Source organism: Macrobrachium nipponense, chromosome 32 (assembly GCF_015104395.2).
Source record: "Macrobrachium nipponense isolate FS-2020 chromosome 32, ASM1510439v2, whole genome shotgun sequence".
Classification (NCBI taxonomy): Eukaryota; Metazoa; Arthropoda; class Malacostraca; order Decapoda; family Palaemonidae; genus Macrobrachium; species Macrobrachium nipponense.
The window spans coordinates 43,494,571-43,512,136 of NC_061094.1; the positions used below are offsets into that span (position 1 = coordinate 43,494,571).

Genomic DNA, 17,566 nt, shown 5'->3' on the forward strand with positions numbered 1-17,566 from the left:
CCTTTCTACGACACTAGACCTTATAAGGTCTCTAGGATTAATCGTAAACCTCGAGAAATCTCAGATGATCCCCAGCCAGAACATGGTTTATCTGGGGATTCGGATGGATTCTTGGGGTTTTTGAGTTTTTCCTTCTCTAGAGAGAATAACAAAAGGTTGCGCAATTGTCTCCAGCTTCTTAGGGAAGGAGCGCAGTTCAGCGAGGGAATGGTTGAGCCTTCTGGGGACCCTTTCCTCGCTGGAACAGTTCCTTCCTCTAGGAAGACTTCATCTCTGTCCACTGCAATTCTTCCTGAAAAGGGTTTGGAACTGGAAGACAGGACAGCTCACAGATACATTTCCGATTCCTCTAGAGGTGAAAGATCACTTAAGGAGGTGGGTACCCCCTCTAGAGGAAAACAGAGGTGTGTCCCTGGAAGTTCGGAGCCCAAACCTAATATTGTATTCCGATGCGTCGGAGACGGGGTGGGGTGCAACCTTGGGATCAAGAGAAGTGTCAGGCACCTGGTCAGAAGACCAGGTGTCATGGCACTTAAACTGCAAAGAGCTCTTAGCCATTTATCTTGCGTTAAAGGGCTTCAAGCAGATAGGCAGAGACGGGGTAGTTCAGATAAACTCCGACAACACCACCGCTCTGGCTTACATAAGGAAACAAGGCGGGACTCACTCGTTCTTTCTCTACGAGTTGACAAGAGACCTGTTAGTATGGGCGCACCAAAGAAACATCTCTCTACTGACAAGGTTTGTCCAAGGAGAGAGGAATGTGAGAGCGGACAGGCTGAGCAGGAGGTTCCAGGTCCTTCCCATAGAATGGACCCTCCACTCAGAAGTGTGTCAGAACCTTTGGTCACTTTGGGGGAGGCCTCAAATAGACCTGTTCGCCATGTTCCTCTCCAAGAGGATAAGCACCTTTTGCTCTCTGGCAGACGACCCCAGAGCTTTTGCAGTAGACGCCCTTCTCCTAGATTGGTCCGGACTGGATGTATATGCCTTTCCCCCATTCAAGATCCTGGGGGAAGTGATCAGAAAGTTTCTGGCCTCGAAGGGGACAAGGATGACTCTGATAGCCCCATTTTGGCCAGCCCGAGATTGGTTCACAGAGGTAATGGAGTGGACGGTGGACTTCCCAAGATCTCTTCCAAACAGGACAGATCTGCTCAAACAACCCCACTTCGAGAGGTACCTTCAAAACCTCCTTGCTCTTGCTCTGACTGCCTTTCGACTATCGAAAGACTCGTCAGAGCGAGGGGCTTTTCTCGCAAGGCTGCAAGCGCAATCGCTAGAGCCCGCAGATCATCTACAAGGCGAGTATATCAATCGAAGTGGGAGGTGTTCAGAAGTTGGTGTAGGTCGAAGGAGCTGTCCTCCTCCAATACCTCTGTGACTGAAATTGCCGATTTCCTTCTTTTCCTGAAAGAGAAATCTCATCTTTCTGTGTCAACCATCAAAGGATACAGAAGTATGCTCTCAGGCGTTTTCAGGAACAGAGGCCTAGATTTGGCTAACAATAAAGATCTGCACGATCTGATTCGTTCATTTGAGACATTAAAATCAAAAGAACCTAGAGCCCCGAGCTGGAATCTGGACGTGGTCCTAAGATTCCTGTCTTCCGAAAGATTCGAACCTCCTCATCGGGCTTCCTTTTGGGACATTACGAGAAAGTGCTTGTTTCTTTTGTCTCTCGCTACGGCGAAAAGAATTAGTGAGCTGCACGCCCTTGAGTCTCGAGTAGGAATCAAAGGAGAATCTGCCATCTGTTCGTTCCAGACTCTTTTCTTGCAAAGAACGAGAATCCTTCAAAAGCCCTGGCCCAGGAGCTTCGAAGTAAAGGGCCTGACTAGCCTAGTAGGTAGGGAGGCAGAAAGGTCTCTTTGCCCGGTCAGAGCACTTAAATTCTTTCTAGACAGAAAGAAACAGATGGGGGGTTCGCAACACGGTCTATGGTGCTCTGTAAAGGACCCCAAAAGACCGATGTCGAAGAATGCCTTGGCCTTCTTTGTGAGAAGCGTGATTACGGAGGCACATAATAACTGCCCAGACGACTCTTTTAAACTTTTGAGAGTGAAAGCTCACGAAGTTAGAGCAGTCGCGACATCTCTTGCTTTCCAAAAAAATATGTCGCTTAAGAAAATCTTGGAAGCGACATATTGGAGATGCAATTCGGTGTTTGCATCGCATTACTTGAAAGACGTTTGGGTAATTTACGAGAAATGCTTGTCTCTGGGTCCGTTTGTGTCAGCGGATACAATCCTGGGTATTGGAGCAAGCGCCGATCCTTAATTTTATGTACGTAACCCTCTTGTTAGATACGTTCTTGACTTCCTGCTGGAAGAAGTGTCAGATGTCGCACAGGTGGCCGTCACTTTGGTTCAGTAAGGAACTCGAGTGGTATCTGACTATTAGAGGGGTACAAAATTTGTTTTGTACTTTAGTGTGTGCGTATTGACTGTGTAATTCGAGTTATTGGTTGTTTGGGGGATAACTCTTGACAATCTTAGAACTAACACAGGTGTTATGATCGGGTGATCGGGATCGGTTGTGTGCTCCTTAAATAAGGCGTGTTGTCATATAAGTGGATTAGCACCCATTGACAAATGCCAGTCAGGCTCTGCCGAGTAAGTGGATAAGACCCCATCGACAGACCCACAAGAACTCTTGGCCACAGATCACTATCTCGCTAAGGCTCTTGAGGTGAAGCAGACTCCTAGGCAGTAGCCACGAAGTCTTCCACCTAATCAGGTAGGAACCAAGGTCTATAAATACCTACAACATATGTTGTTTACCTGTCTATTCAGTAGTTAGCTGTCTCTTACCCTCCACCAAAGGGTGCCAATCAGCTAAGTATATATCTGACAGGGAAGTTGAATGTATGAAAATGATGTTGTTATGATACAATAAAGTTTCATACATACTTACCTGGCAGATATATACGATTTATGGCCCACCCAGCCTCCCCACAGGAGACAGGTGGAAGAGAGAAAATCTGATAGAAAATGGGAATGGTTCCTAGTCCTGCCACCCAGGGCAGGGCAGTAGATCACCTGACCTACCTGTAGCGAGTGCCGCGAAATTTGAATTTCTGTCGGGGACGACGGAGTCTATAGCTAAGTATATATCTGCCAGGTAAGTATTTATGAAACTTTATTGTATCATAACAATATCATTTTTTTATTCTTTGACTTTATTTTTATCTCCTCCCATTCTTCCAGCTTGTTAGCTCATTTTCAGTATATATCACCTATGTTGCGACTCAGCCATATCTGGCCCATGCTCTTAATTATTGTATTATTTACTCATTGTTTATTTCAGGTGTATTTATTCTTTAGATTTTTGTTGCCTTTTTCACATTATCGATGTTAGGTCACTGCAGTTCTGGTTTCTTCGTATTATCATCATCAAACCATAAGATAGATTAACAAAGCAGCTGATTTGAAGTTTTAAATCTTCTAGCTCAGATGAAGGGTTTGGTTTGCCTTTAAATGAAAAGTGAAAGTTGATGCAAAGTAAAGTTAAATAAATTTGATAGTGAGGTTGGAAAAGACTAAAGGAAATGGGTGAAAAGTAGCTGCAGCAATACAGCTAGCGTTAAGGGATTCTAAAAGGATTTTTATTACTGTCTACAGTGTCCCTCTTGTGGTGTTCTTAAGACATAATTGAAAGGTGTTTACAGTGTCCCTGTGGCGGCCCTTAGCTGTACCCATTCACATCCCTTTACCTTAATTCTGTTCTGGGTTTATCAATACTGTATTATTTGTTCCTACTTTTTAGTGCAGCTGTGGGATCTTTTCCTCATTCCATCTTTAGATTCTTATACTTCATCTGATTTATTTTCTGGATCTTTTTTCCTTGCTATCCAATCAGTCCAGCTCCCTCCTTTCACTATCTCTAGCACTGAAAGGTTCAAAGTACCCAGTACATACGTGTTTGGTTTTGTAGCTAAAATTCCATGATTAGTGTGCTGCTAATAAGTGGTACCTTTTTCAGGATGTATTTTGCATATGCCAATTTTGTTTTTTCCAGATTTGTTGCAAAACAGTTAGATAGTCTTCTGGGTTATGTCTCCAAGACAGATAAATGCAAGAACAAGGGAAAATTGATAAAAGAGTTAGAGAAACGGCTTAGATCTCAGTCTCCTCTCAGGGCTCTTACCTGTGTTATGATAGCCTCTAAACTTGCAAGTAATAAAAAGGTATTGTTTTTATATTGGTAGTATTTAGAAAGGATACAGTTTCTATTTTTTGCTTTCCAAAATTTTGTAATTCCTTTGGACCATTTTCTTTGTTTTAATTAAAGGTATTATTATAATTTTTTTTAATTATGATGAATTTTCATTGTTTTAAACAAAATGCGACTTACTCTCAGAAACAAGTTGACTCATCATTACCCCATTAGTGTTATATATATGCCAGCATTTATAGACTTTGGACTGTGAACTACCCATCAGTCACTTCCTCATTTTAAAATAATGAGAATTCCTTATTGTTTCTTCACTGTGGATCACCTTTTTGGATGATTATGATAATACACTATTACATTAGAATTTTGTATTTACAGTTATATTATTATTATTATTATTATTATTATTATTATTATTATTGTACTTAGGAAGCAGACCCTCTCTCAAGCATACTTATTCAAAGTGATAGCCACTTCAGCATCATTACGCTTGTAGAAATTCTTCTCTATTTTTCGAATGGCATCTTTTTCCGTGCTACTTAGCCTGTTTAAGTAGCATGGAAAAAGCTGCTATTCGAAAAATAGAGAAGAATCTCTACAAGTGTAACACTGCTAAAGTAGCCATTACTTTTCATAAAGTATTATTATTATTATTAATAAACATAGCAGCTTACATACATGTACCATAAAAATTCTCTAATCTCAATAAGAGAGAGAGATTTTTCAGAGTATTCTTTGGCGTCAAAATGGCAGAACTTATTAGAGACCCACTAAGATGGGTCCCCCACCCTTGCTGTCAAGTTTCCTGACATTTCTGACAGGCTCACCCTCCCCCTTCTTTCCAAGTCTGGTAAAAAGAAGAGGGATGATATATATATTTCTTTAAAATGTTATATAAATTATTCATTTAAAACTAAAATTTTTACTAAACTATAGTATTTTCTTTAATGAATTGATGCTATTGCTGTTTACATTAATGATTTAATATTTGAAAATTAGTAAATCATTTATTTATCATACAAAAAAACATACATCTTAGTAAGAGATAGAGAATTATTATTTTTATTATTTAATATTTAATCTTATTAAAATTTATACAGTAGTACATTAATCAGTATTAAATAATTTTGAACCATAAAAATGTATTTAGTCATGAAAATAACATCAAAATACGCTAATTGGTGAATATTTATCATCAGAAAAACCTGCAAGTGAGTGAGTCCTCCCGCGAATTATTTTTAGATAGGTTCCACAGAAAAATTTTCGAAAAGGTGAGTCTGCAAATTGAGAATGTGAATACAGGGGCTTGAATGGTAGACACCCTCATATTTGCGGGAGATGTTTGTCAGATCCCGTGAATAGTTAAATTTAGCGAATACTTAGAAAATGTTCTAAAAACGGTTATAACTGCCTAGTATGTATCTTGAAAGTTCAAATACCAAATGTATATACCGTAAATAACATCCTACATCAAATTTACCTTTACTTATTATCTTATTAGTGTATTAATCTTTGAGATTATATTATTGATATTTCAAAGTCATCTTAAGCATTAGTACCCTTAAAGATATATACATACGTACTTATAACACTTCCAACTAAAACAGACAGAGAGAGTTACCTACCACCATGATATATGTATCTTGTGGGGTAAGAGAGAGAGAGAGAGTTGTTCTTACATAAGAGTGAAATTATATATGAATTATTACAGTGACAGGAGAGAGAGAGAGAGAGAGAGAATTACCTAAAATCATTGGCCTGCAAATCGGTAACACTTCCCCACCTGTCACATTAACTTGACATATTTGACAGCTCTGGCTTTGAGTTTCTTGTAGAGTTAAAAACAGAAGGTGAGGGGAAGGATATTTTCATACCATTTTGTAATTACAGTTTTATTATTATTATTATTATTATTATTATTATTATTATTATTATTATTATATTATTATTATTATTATTATTATGAGAGAGAGAGATTCATTATTCTCATTTACGTAGTACACTGTTCTTTTTTTATTATTATGAGAGAGAGAGAGAGAGAGAGAGAGAGAGAGAGAGAGAGAGAGATAGATTCATTATTCTCATTTATGTAGCACACTTCTTTTCATTCGCATTCAGTAAGTGATAAACGATTTATGCACTCCACCATATGCTTTTCAGCCTACTTTTTGGGGTGGCTATTTGTGACTAGTTGCACATTTATCCATTTATCTCCAAACTAGATGATCCGTTTGATGAGATTCCCAAACCTATTTCATTGATACAAAACTATATGTACTTTACTAGCCATGCCTTTATAGACCAAAACCATCTTTTCCAAGTTATTTACATCCCTGATAAATTAAGTGTTATTCTCAACGTAATGGCTCATTTTGTAATAGGTTTGGGCAGATGTTTTATGGATGGATGCCTTTCCTGACTGCAACCCCACTTGTGTAATAGAGCTTGGATCTGGCACTGACTCAGGTTAGCTTGCCTCTGTTAACGTAGCGTTCCTTGCCTCATTTTTTTTTTTTTTTTTTTTTTTTTTTTTTTTTTTTTTTTTTTTTTTTTGTCACTTAAAGTCGGCTGGGCATGTAAAATGTTTATTTCAATACTTTCTTTCAGATTGACTTCATATTCTACTCCATTGTTGTTGGTGTTCTGGGTATACCCTATCTTTTATGCCTGTTTCCTTTTTGTCCATGCCTAGTCTTTTGTTTTTTTTGCATTTTGGTATCATATTTCAGAAAACAATTGTGCCAGCTCTGTTCATCTGCACTTTTTTCTATTGGCACTTTTTGTGCCTGACTACTTACATGAGGCCTTAGACTTCACCTCCTTTTTTTTTTTTTTATGCCTGGAAGGGAGTCCAGGGAGAAGAAGCACACCAGTAACATTTCTACCCTATCCTCTAGTGGTCTTGCTCACCTCAATCACCATACTGGAGGATCTGCTGTAGGAAGGTCTACTTTGGCAGCTGTAGAGAACAACATGGACTATATCTGAGGTAAAGAAGGCTCAGGTGACAAACTCCTTCTCTTTCGTTAGGTTATTGAGGAAGGCTGTGAAAGGACTGCCCAGAATATTCGAGGTAGGCCAGATCTCCTGCAGGTACTTTAGTGATGGCAAAAATTTCCAAGTACCTGGAAAGTCATTATCAGATGAGTAAGAAGGTGATACATCTGCTGATGGAGCACCTCCTCCAGATGCTGTTTTGTCCTCCAACAAAAGATCATGATCAGTTTTATTAGGCCCTATGTTATCCCTCCTAGAAGGGGTAGCATGTACAGGAGGAAGAGGAATGGAAGCTGGCACATTCTCTGTCATATAAGCTCCAAAACAGGATTCCCTTGCAGGCAGTACAAAAAAGAGTGAGGGTTAGTTGTTATGGGTGACATGAACCGTCCCCCACAAAGGCAGCCACATCCCTCATGATGAAGTTGCTCAGGTTTTTACTTTGTTCAAATAAAACCAAATACCAAGGCAACAACCAAGAATGAACATAGTAATAGGGCAGGGAGCAAAATACTCATCCAAACAGTCCAAGTTCTCAGCTGTCAAGTAGGGACTGAGAAACATACAGCGTGTCAGATCTCTACCATGGCCAAAAAGTGACAGTTGATTAGAAGGGGATATTCCCCCCCACTTCTCCCTTATTAACTACCTTTTTACAAAGTTTTCATTGATTGACAATAGTTCATGCTGAAGAAAACTCTCTTTAGAGGCACTGATTTCTATCCATTAGAAAAATACAAATTACTTTGTAACATTTGTTTTTACAAAGTAAAATGAAACCTTACTAACGTAAGTAAAAAAGGTTTATTACTTGCTGGAAAATCATTTGCTTCGAGGTGCTTTTGAAATTTCAGCCAGTTTTACATCTTGGCAGGTAGGTCTATGCTGTCATACATGAGAGCGATACCTGTTGAGAACACATGTTAGGCTCCAGTTGAGTAGATCTGATCCTATCCCCTTTTCATGATGAAAAAATTAACATCTTAATTCCCATTTCTTTGAATGACATGTTTTTTTATCATCTTTTGCAAGAATTTAAACTTTTTTGTTTTACAGGCAATAGATGCAGAAATCATGTACCATTTTATTCAGAAAATGGATATAAATTTCACCAAAAGACAGATTGTACGCTCCGAGACTAGAGTGTTAGAGCAGTTGGAATACAAGGTAGGGTTTTTTGAGATCATTCAGTTATTATAATAGTACTTTTCTTGTAAATCAGTGAAATAAACTGCAGTTCTTAAAACATTTTTTCTTTATGGTCTTTGACTTTTTTAACTGCGAAAGGTAATAATTTTGATCCTAGTAAGGTCGGGCAAATGTACACGTTTTAAATTTTTCACTTTAATTTGATAATTTAGTAATATAATCCAGGCTGACCAGTGAAGTAAAATGAAGGTATATAATATCATAGTAAGGTATGTTTATTTCAATACAGGTGACAGATTATTGGATATTTTACTGGGATCATGTAAAGATTAGCAAATCCACTTTTTTTCAAAGACTATTATAACACACACACACACACAACACATACACACACACACACACACATATATATATATATATATATATATATATATATATATATATATAGTATATATATATATATATATATATATATATATATATATATATATATATACATACATACTATACATACATACATACATACATACATACATACATACATGGAATTTTTTGTGACAAAACTCTTACCAAGAATTTTGCCCCAAAAAGTTATTTGGTTTAGATATGTGGATGATATCTTCTGTATTTGGCCAGTTCACAAAAATCTCCAGGAATTTCTTAATAATCTCAATAATTTAGTCCCTTCTATAAAATTTACTGTAGAGGAAGAAAGAAATTGTAATTTGAATTTTCTTGATGTAACTGTCCATAGAAATGATAGAAATTTCACTTTTTCAGTCTTTCGCAAATCAACTAACATTGCCTCTTTTGTTCATTACTACTCCAATCACCATCAAAATGTTAAATTCTCTGTTTTTTCTGGGATGTTCCTAAGGGGTTTACATGTCTGTAGCCCGCAGTTTATTGACGCTGAAATTAAAACTATTTATGATATTGCATTTTATTCAACTAATGACAAACTTGAATTTAGTAAGCATAACATTCTAAAATTACCCTATGATGAAAGGTTTTTAGATATTCCTAGAATTTTAAAGCTTTTTAAAAAACATAAATGTTGTTTTCAGTAATATTAATATGAAGAGTTTAGTAATAAAAAATTCTCCTAAAGATCTTCCAGGCTGCATATATGAAATTCCTTGCAAAAAGTGTGATAAAGTCTATTACGGACAGACCGGTAAATCTCTTTCACGTCTCAGACAGCATCAATATTCTGTGAGAACTGGGCAAATATTGAATGCATTATTCGTACATGATGAGAGATTTAGACCATCCTATTAACTGGAGTTAAGCAAGAGCCTTAATCCCATGTAATGACACAGTTAAAAGGAATATCAAAAATTTGTAGATAAATGTAAGCAACGAAATTATTATTATATATTCAGTTTTTACATGTTTTGGACTTTAAAGATACTTTGTAATTTCGGTTAGGGTCAAATCTGTTTAGTTTTGTGACCGTGTGATATCCGATAATCTTGGATTATCTCTTTTAATTTTTACCCTTATGACAATTAACCACCTGGTATTCTTGATCTTGTTGTGTACATGAGATCTTTCTCTCCAATTGTATTTCATTAGCTTCTTGACAATGTCTTAGTAAAGACAAAAGCACTTGGATTTTTTACTATCATTTTCCTGTGGGATTTGCTTATACTTACATACATACATACATATACATATATATTTTTCTATGCACTTTTTTTTTTTTTTTGCATAAATTTGCTTTACTCACTGAATTTTTTCTCACTTGATCTAACAGTAATATTTATCTCCGAAAATATTAGTGCTCGCATACAAGTTTTATTATGGTGTGTGTGGGCATCATGGTGACTGCAGTAGGACTCAAAAGACATGCTATCAAAGAAGTAAAACAAGTCAGAGCAGAACGTCTTTATAAGACTTCCATATATCTTCTGGATTTTGCGTACCTGAACCATGACAAAATCTACAAGGAGCTTTTTTATCTCATTACAGGATCAAGAGTCATTTCTGAAAATCTAAGGTAATGTGTCAGTTACCTTTTGGTTATCTTTTTTAAATTAGCATTTCCATATATTTTATTTGGAAATACCACAATTTAGAGCAATAGATAATTTCTTTATCTGTATCAAGTCTCAAAGCAGTGTAAACCTTTGTAGATTGAAATGAATAGTTGAAACTTCATTATTGGGCAAAAAGTACTGCAAGTCCAAAAAAGAGGGAAACTGTTAGTAGGATGACCTACTAAAACCTGAGGAACTCTTGAATTGGCTAATCCACGTTCAAGTATGCTCAGGTTAATATGAAGTCCCACAAGTATGCATTACACTCAAAAAAATCTTGATCAGCCAACAGCTTTCCCAATAAGTAACCAGCTGGTGTCAAAAAAATTGAAATTGGTACAGTAGAAGCATTATTGACTAATAGTATTAGATTTTATTGTATCACATGGAATATAGTATTCTCAGTAAACTAGATTTTCTCATGGCACTATAATTTTTTTTGTAGGATTGCATATGCAAGAGTGGTGGCTGATCGCTTTCTTCTGGCAGCTTCCACAGTTGCTGCAGGAAGTTGGGTATTAGGTGGTAATGTTTTCTGCAGTGCTGTTATCTCTTGCCTTAATAGGACAACAAATTTACCTGTAGAGGATTTAGAATCTGTCACAGCCTGTCTTCTGCACATTGCTGGTCTAAGTGAATAGACAAGTAATTAAGGTAAAATTATCAATTAAATTTATTAATCATTTAAAAAAAATATTTATGTAAAGGGTTTCAAAAACAACCTGTAATTTCGTCCATTTTATTTTCAAATGGCACTATTATATCACAAAGGGAGTACAATAAAAATATTTGAGCTATGCAACCTCCATTGACATTTTATACAATTTTCTTTTCAATAAAAAATTATGTATACTGTAATTTTAGTTTTGTAAATTATTGATTTGTCCAACTCAAATCTTCATGGCAGACTTATTTGGCATAACTACTCATCTTACCTGAAAAAACTAAATAATGCTGCAAATCTGTCATTACTTTTTGGACATAGGGTTTGGCACTAGTTTAGTGTTATTAAAAATATAAGGCAAAGCATTGGTAATAGTTTTCTGTGAAAGCTTCAAGAGCAGTTCCTTCTCTTAAAAAGTAACAGTACTGTATAATAATGTTCTTTCATCAAAAATATATATACATCTAATTCTTTTTACATTTTCTAGTTACAGTAGTTCAATGTCTTAATATAACAACAGATAGCAGATGTAATTGTACAAATCCTGAGGTGTTTGGTGCATTTATGGCACAATTTACACATTAGTCAGCTTTTTCCATGTGTAAAACTTAGCACAGAATAGCTCAGGTCCATCAGTACAAAAGAGACCCAGGTGCTGGCCTCTTACTTTATACTGCACATGCTTAATATGTGCAGTGTGAATGAGACATGCTCTTAACTTAAGTTTCTCTGCACTAACATGGATGTCTTTAAAGTGACTGGGAATATGAAGTCCCCGAGGTATTTACATTAATACAGAATACTGCACTAGTTTTCTTGGCCCAGTCTAGTTAAGACAAGTTTGGAGTAGGGTGAGGATACACTGAGTGGCCCATTTTCTCTTAATCACTAAAAAAGAAATAACTTTTAAGGGAGGAAAAAATTTCAAAATAAATTTAATTATCTCCTCTTGTAACCTCACCCCTATGGAGGCTCTTGTCAGGACAACACAATTACAAGCACTAAACTTATTTCTAAGTCATGTACATCTATTTACATAAGGCATTTATAATTTGAAAAAATTTACAATACAATCCTTTAAACATACAAAATAGAACATAACATTCTCATTCCATCCAACAATACAGTATAAAAATACCAATGGACAAACCCTATAGGTCAATGGAATGGCCATGTCAGTAACATTGAAAATGAAATTTTTTATTTAAATTACGTCACTCCAACACTGGCCAACAGTCAACTGGTCTCATTTTAGGAATGTTGTACAAATGACGTCATTATTCTGCAATATCACAGTTCAATATCCAACAATAATTGCAAAATAACACACACTATTACTGTGTTTCCTATTGCTAAGATTGTTATTACATTTGATCAATGTCTGAACATCGATAATCTTGTTGAAATAACAAAACCTGATATTTTGTAACAAGTAGCACTTTAAATGGTATGAAGAACCATGTGATTGAAAAATGGATGACCATGATTCAAACTACAGTACATGAAAATGAAAGGAGCAGTTTTGTAATTCTTCAAGGAGGGTAATTGTCATGCTGTGCAAGAGCCAGAATATAATTTCAATGAAAAATACTATAATACAACCTTACTATCTCATTTGTATTAACATCTATAGCAGCAAATAGTCAAGGACTTCCTCTCACTTTCATACCTGATATATTTAACATTTTATCTAATTGCAGCATATTTTATCTAATTGCAGCAAGTTTAGAACGATTCTTGTATATTTTCTTAGGCTTGAATATGTGATTTCCATATTTTATGGCATTGCAAAACATCAAATAAGTACAGTTATAAAAGATTATGGATGATTACTCTCATAGTAAGATAATAAATGAATATTATAAAAAAGAATCAATATTCAAATCAATAGCTCTTGCAGTTTGAAGAAAATCAAGAAAATCTTTCATAGAAAACAAGCAGTTAACTGTTCCAAGTGGTAGCATAGAGAGTATGGAAGATTGAGACGCAAGCAACTCCTGTGGGTACCTGAATCTTCAGAAAAAATCTTTGAGAACTTACTAAATGATTGTAACCTATTCATTTACAATGAAATAGGAAATCTTTGTACAGAATTTTATTTCTTGTATCTCAGATAAAATTTAACTTGAAAAAAATTACATTTGAAGCCCCAAAACATAATAAAATAGAAAATGCCCAAGAAAGTCTGCAGATTTGGGGTTTAGGAGGTGTGTTGATGGCTGAAGCTGCACACTGAAGTTGATCTAGATTTAATTTTTTTTTTTTTTATCTTTTTAGATCAACCACTTTCTGACATCTCTGATCCCTCCTAGCACTGATGCAGGTTTCTTTAAAAAAAATATAAGCAATATAATAATTTCCTATTCATGGGCAGAAATTTCTTTGCCTTTTAGTTTCATTATTTCTTATCAATGGTCCATTTTAGCTTTGTTTTCTTATTACTTCCACAGCTATTACTCTTCCTATAGTACACGTGTTTCCATGAATATTCTACTAATATCAGAGTACTTGAATGATGATGTGGGCAGGATACACAGCCTAGAGTTGAGGATAAATTTGAACAGAATCCAAGGCTGAGCTAAATTATTTCTCAATGTTTCAATATTCTAGCCTAATGGTGAACTATAGTTAACAGTAATAAACTTTACATACATAAACTGCAAGTACATCCATGTGAAAAGACATATTAATATAAGTCAGTATAGCCATACCAACTAATAATTTATGATACTGCCATTGTCATTGTGCTCCTGTAAAATATGGCAAAAAAAAATAAAAAAAAGTCAGAAATATTCACCTTTTATATACATAAAATTCTTAAAACAATGTCAGGTTATTCAAGTGATCCCTGGCATTTCCAGCATTCTTTATGGCTCTAGGAATTTACCAACCTCTCGGACTGAATTATCAACTGCTGTGGTTCCGCAATGACCAGTGGGAGACCCTTGGTTTATGTTCAATTGCCTAAAGGTAACACTAGCACTTGCCTGTTCATGTGTTCAAAGGGGGTATTAAAGACCTCTAGTGTAGACTTGGACCATTCAACTGAGATACATGCTTCAAGACGTTGTAATTCACCTCCCACAATACACCATTGATAATTTGTAATTTATCTTAATTTCTTGAAAATTTCCATGAAATTTTACTTGTAGTATCTTTTGATTCGTGTTTGTGCACTTATGCTTGATTTTATGAAGTCTTCCATACTTTGCTGTGTTGTACATCAACAAGGATCTATTTTACAAAAATCTGCTTCTGCTTGTGCGCCAGCACACAATGAAAGAAGCACAATTAATAGATTCTCACAGAGAAAACTTTTTCACAATTTACCCAAGATGTCAAGAATTATAAAACTGCCCTGTATTGCAATGCAACTGAAGTGTGATATGCAATTACAGCTATGGAGAGGTACTCATCAGTGTAAATTAACCAAGTACAATCTTTATTAACCATTTTTTGAAAGATCAAAATATAATTCTGCCCCAGAACCATATACTTTAAATAAGAACTATTAAAAGATCCTGATCATTATTCAAGATACTGAAGCAACTGATTAAGTCAAGTAATGCGAACTAGTACAATGAATACAATAGTGCACAGTACTTTTGTAACCTCACTGATGGTCACTTCATGATATTGCAGCCAAGTATGAAGATGAATTTATGTATGATGAGGATGAAATTAATGCCTCTTACTGTAGAGTAAAGTGCCACTGTTGTCTGGAAGCCTAAATTATTACTGTATGGGCCTATGTTGAAAGCACCATTGGGAATTAAAAACCAACAATATTCATTAAACTATACATAGTCTCAACAGACACTTACACAAATATGAGATCCTGCTTGATGCCCATCAAGTTCTCAAAACAGGACAACTACCATAAATCATGCTACAGATGAAACTGAATTTCATTTCAGTTTATGCTGTGTGTCAAAACTGCACCTTTAACATATTAACAAAACACTGCCATTATATAAAATAATGCATTTAATTTTCTTGATTAATATAAATTAAAATGCCCTGTTGTCTGTGGTTTGGTGACCTTTAGAAATTCTATATGTAATCCCCAAATAATGAGCTGTAGTATGAATTTGTAGCAAAATGCAAAACTGCTGAGTTTGCCTAATGATTAGTTGGTTATGGCAATTATGTCAGCGCCAATCTTTGTGCCCACACAAGTTGTGGTTTGTGGTACATGGGCTAACATAATACAGTACTATATTTAACAAATGTATTTGTGTGTCCATGCCACTGCCCTTTACTGTATTAACAAATGTAAAGTCGGAGAAAATGTGTAATATCTTCATGCGACCATTACTGTATTTGTACTGAGTCCACAGGCACCACATTCTGAATAAAGGCACAAGCAACTCAATCTATAGTAACTTATTTCACCCTATATTCCAACAAGGCTACCTGGATGGCATACTGTTGGCACTAGATGTGGTAGTGGTGGTTACTGGGGGCGTAGAACGTGGGGAGTGGGAGGGCCGAGTAGCATGGACAGCCTCAGGTCATTGTTGAACAGGAACAGAGGCTGTTCTTTCTGAAGGTGACGTTAGTGCTGAAAAATCAAATGCTGTAGTAGGGAGAAGTGGGGATACTACTGGTGGTGGGAGAGGCGAGTATTGTGGTAATGCAGGAAAAGTGAAATGATGTTGATTTCGTGGAGACCCGTAGTGAGGACTTAGGCTAGCTAGTGGGCTCAGACTGGACCACAAATGTAGTGGTAAGTATGGTGATTTTGTGCCAACACCACTGTATGGTGGCGACGGTAAATTCACTAGTGGAGTATTTAAGCTAGATGCTGAAAACTGTCGTGGTGATAAGACTGGAGGTGAACCCGTAATGGCTTCTATAGATAATGGTGAAGGCTTTGGCTTTGGTCCAGACCGTACCTTGCCCACTCCAGATTTGTTCCCTGCAATAGATGGAGTAGATGATGCTGAAGAAGCTGCAGCTGACACACTAATGGAAGGTGTTCTGTGCTCTCGTATAGGTGGAGGGGTAAGAGGTGAAAGAGGTGGGGGCGATGGTAGTGGTGATCTTGGGCGTATAGGAGACCTCATCCGTTGCACAGGTGAATGTGCATATGGCGAGTGTGACTGAGGAGAGCGAGAACGAGGACGACGCTGTTCTTCTCTCCTGCGTTCCTCTGCTTCTTCTTCTCTGCGACGACGACTGGCTTCTTCTGTTACCAAGTGTAGTGGTGCAGATAAAATTCCATCCTTTGAATCTTCTGAGGGAGGTGAAGGAGAACGATGACCAAAATCAGGTGGCCATAAAGATGAGGGAGGTTGAGTTGGAGTGGTTGGAGTCTCAGGCTCTGGTCTTCTAGCCAGTGCAGACAAATAACCACCTAAACTAGCAGCAGCTATATGAGAAAATGCTGTCGAATACATGTGTGCCAATGGACCTGAAAAAATTAGCAAAATTAATTTTATAAGTTCATGTGGGCTAAAGAGAATTAATGAATTGTAAATGTGTAATCTTAAAATTTATGACTCAAAAGAATGTGATTAATTAACATACCTATAGAGGTATATGAGCCAATATGTGCTGGAGGAGGAGTGGCAAGGTGATGTGGGGGCGCATGTGCTGGTGATGGAAGGCGTGATCCCCCATGATGACTACTGCTGGAAGGAGATGGAGCACCTGGCTGGAGACTGGAAGCCCCGGGAGAATAAGGAGACATCCCCCCAGCAGGTTTACAGGTGTTGTTAGTTCCTAAGCTTTCCATTTTGACATGGAAAGGAATTTTGCTCTCAGTTTTGACTATTTCCGGGAAAGACACAAATCTGCAAAAAGAAATATATTTTTAACCTAAAAAAATAAAATTGATTTGTCATATAAATAAGAGAATTACAAATAAGCACTACCGGCAAAACTGTTGAAGATAAAGAATGCTTAATTTAAGCTCTGACTGGAAATTTAGTAAGACTTCAGCACTGAACGATGAACATCAACTTCAGCTGCAATGAAGACTAAAACTTTTTTGGTACTTCAAAATAAGAAAGTATGAGTCATACTGGCTTATATATGTACATTGATAGGAATGCACCTTGTTCACAATTCATCTCCCGTATTGGTGTACTTCTTAACTACATAAAATTGGAAAAGAATAATGAAAAACATACTTTGCCACAAAATTTAGATTCGTAGATGGACTTTTAATATAATTTGAATTTGCTGTACTCTTCAGATAAAATTATAAAAGTAGTTGAAGGGAAAAATTTGGTTTTAAATGAGAAATGAAAATGGAACAAGGCACATTAAAAACAGTTTGACAGGTAGGTGAGCAGAGACTAAAGGTAATGGATGACAAGACTGATAATAAAATTCTGAAGTTTCTAAAATATTTATTAATAAAAGAGAGAAATCTGCTAGCATTAGTAGAGTAAAACTAAAAACAGCCATGCCTCATGTCTGTTCTTACATCTTGAAAAATTGCAGTCTACTCACCTTATAAAAGTATTTTGCCACAGTTAAATTACAGAGTCCACTCACTAAAGTATTTTACCAAAGTTAATTACCAAGT

The 17,566-nt window shown here is 36.3% G+C and overlaps 2 protein-coding genes across 8 annotated transcripts in view; one reads left to right on the top strand and one right to left on the bottom strand.

Annotated features, from left to right (window-relative positions):
• The window catches only part of LOC135207493 (uncharacterized), a 125,411-nt gene extending 111,144 nt beyond the window's left edge, over nt 1–14,267 (top strand). The window contains exons 3-6 of the mRNA XM_064239301.1: nt 4,021–4,189; nt 8,230–8,340; nt 10,107–10,324; nt 10,810–14,267. Coding sequence (XP_064095371.1) covers nt 4,021–4,189; nt 8,230–8,340; nt 10,107–10,324; nt 10,810–11,005 — 694 coding nt within the window. The 3' untranslated portion in view covers nt 11,006–14,267. The remainder of the gene's footprint in view (nt 1–4,020; nt 4,190–8,229; nt 8,341–10,106; nt 10,325–10,809) is intronic.
• LOC135207490 (ETS domain-containing protein Elk-3-like) overlaps nt 11,090–17,566 on the bottom strand; it is a 265,420-nt gene continuing 258,943 nt past the window's right edge. For all 7 annotated transcript variants that reach the window (XM_064239290.1, XM_064239289.1, XM_064239291.1 and 4 more), the window contains 2 exons: nt 16,561–16,826; nt 11,090–16,444 (listed from right to left, as the gene is read on the bottom strand). In XM_064239290.1, the coding sequence (XP_064095360.1) occupies nt 15,543–16,444; nt 16,561–16,826 (1,168 nt within the window). In that variant the 3' untranslated portion in view covers nt 11,090–15,542. The remainder of the gene's footprint in view (nt 16,445–16,560; nt 16,827–17,566) is intronic.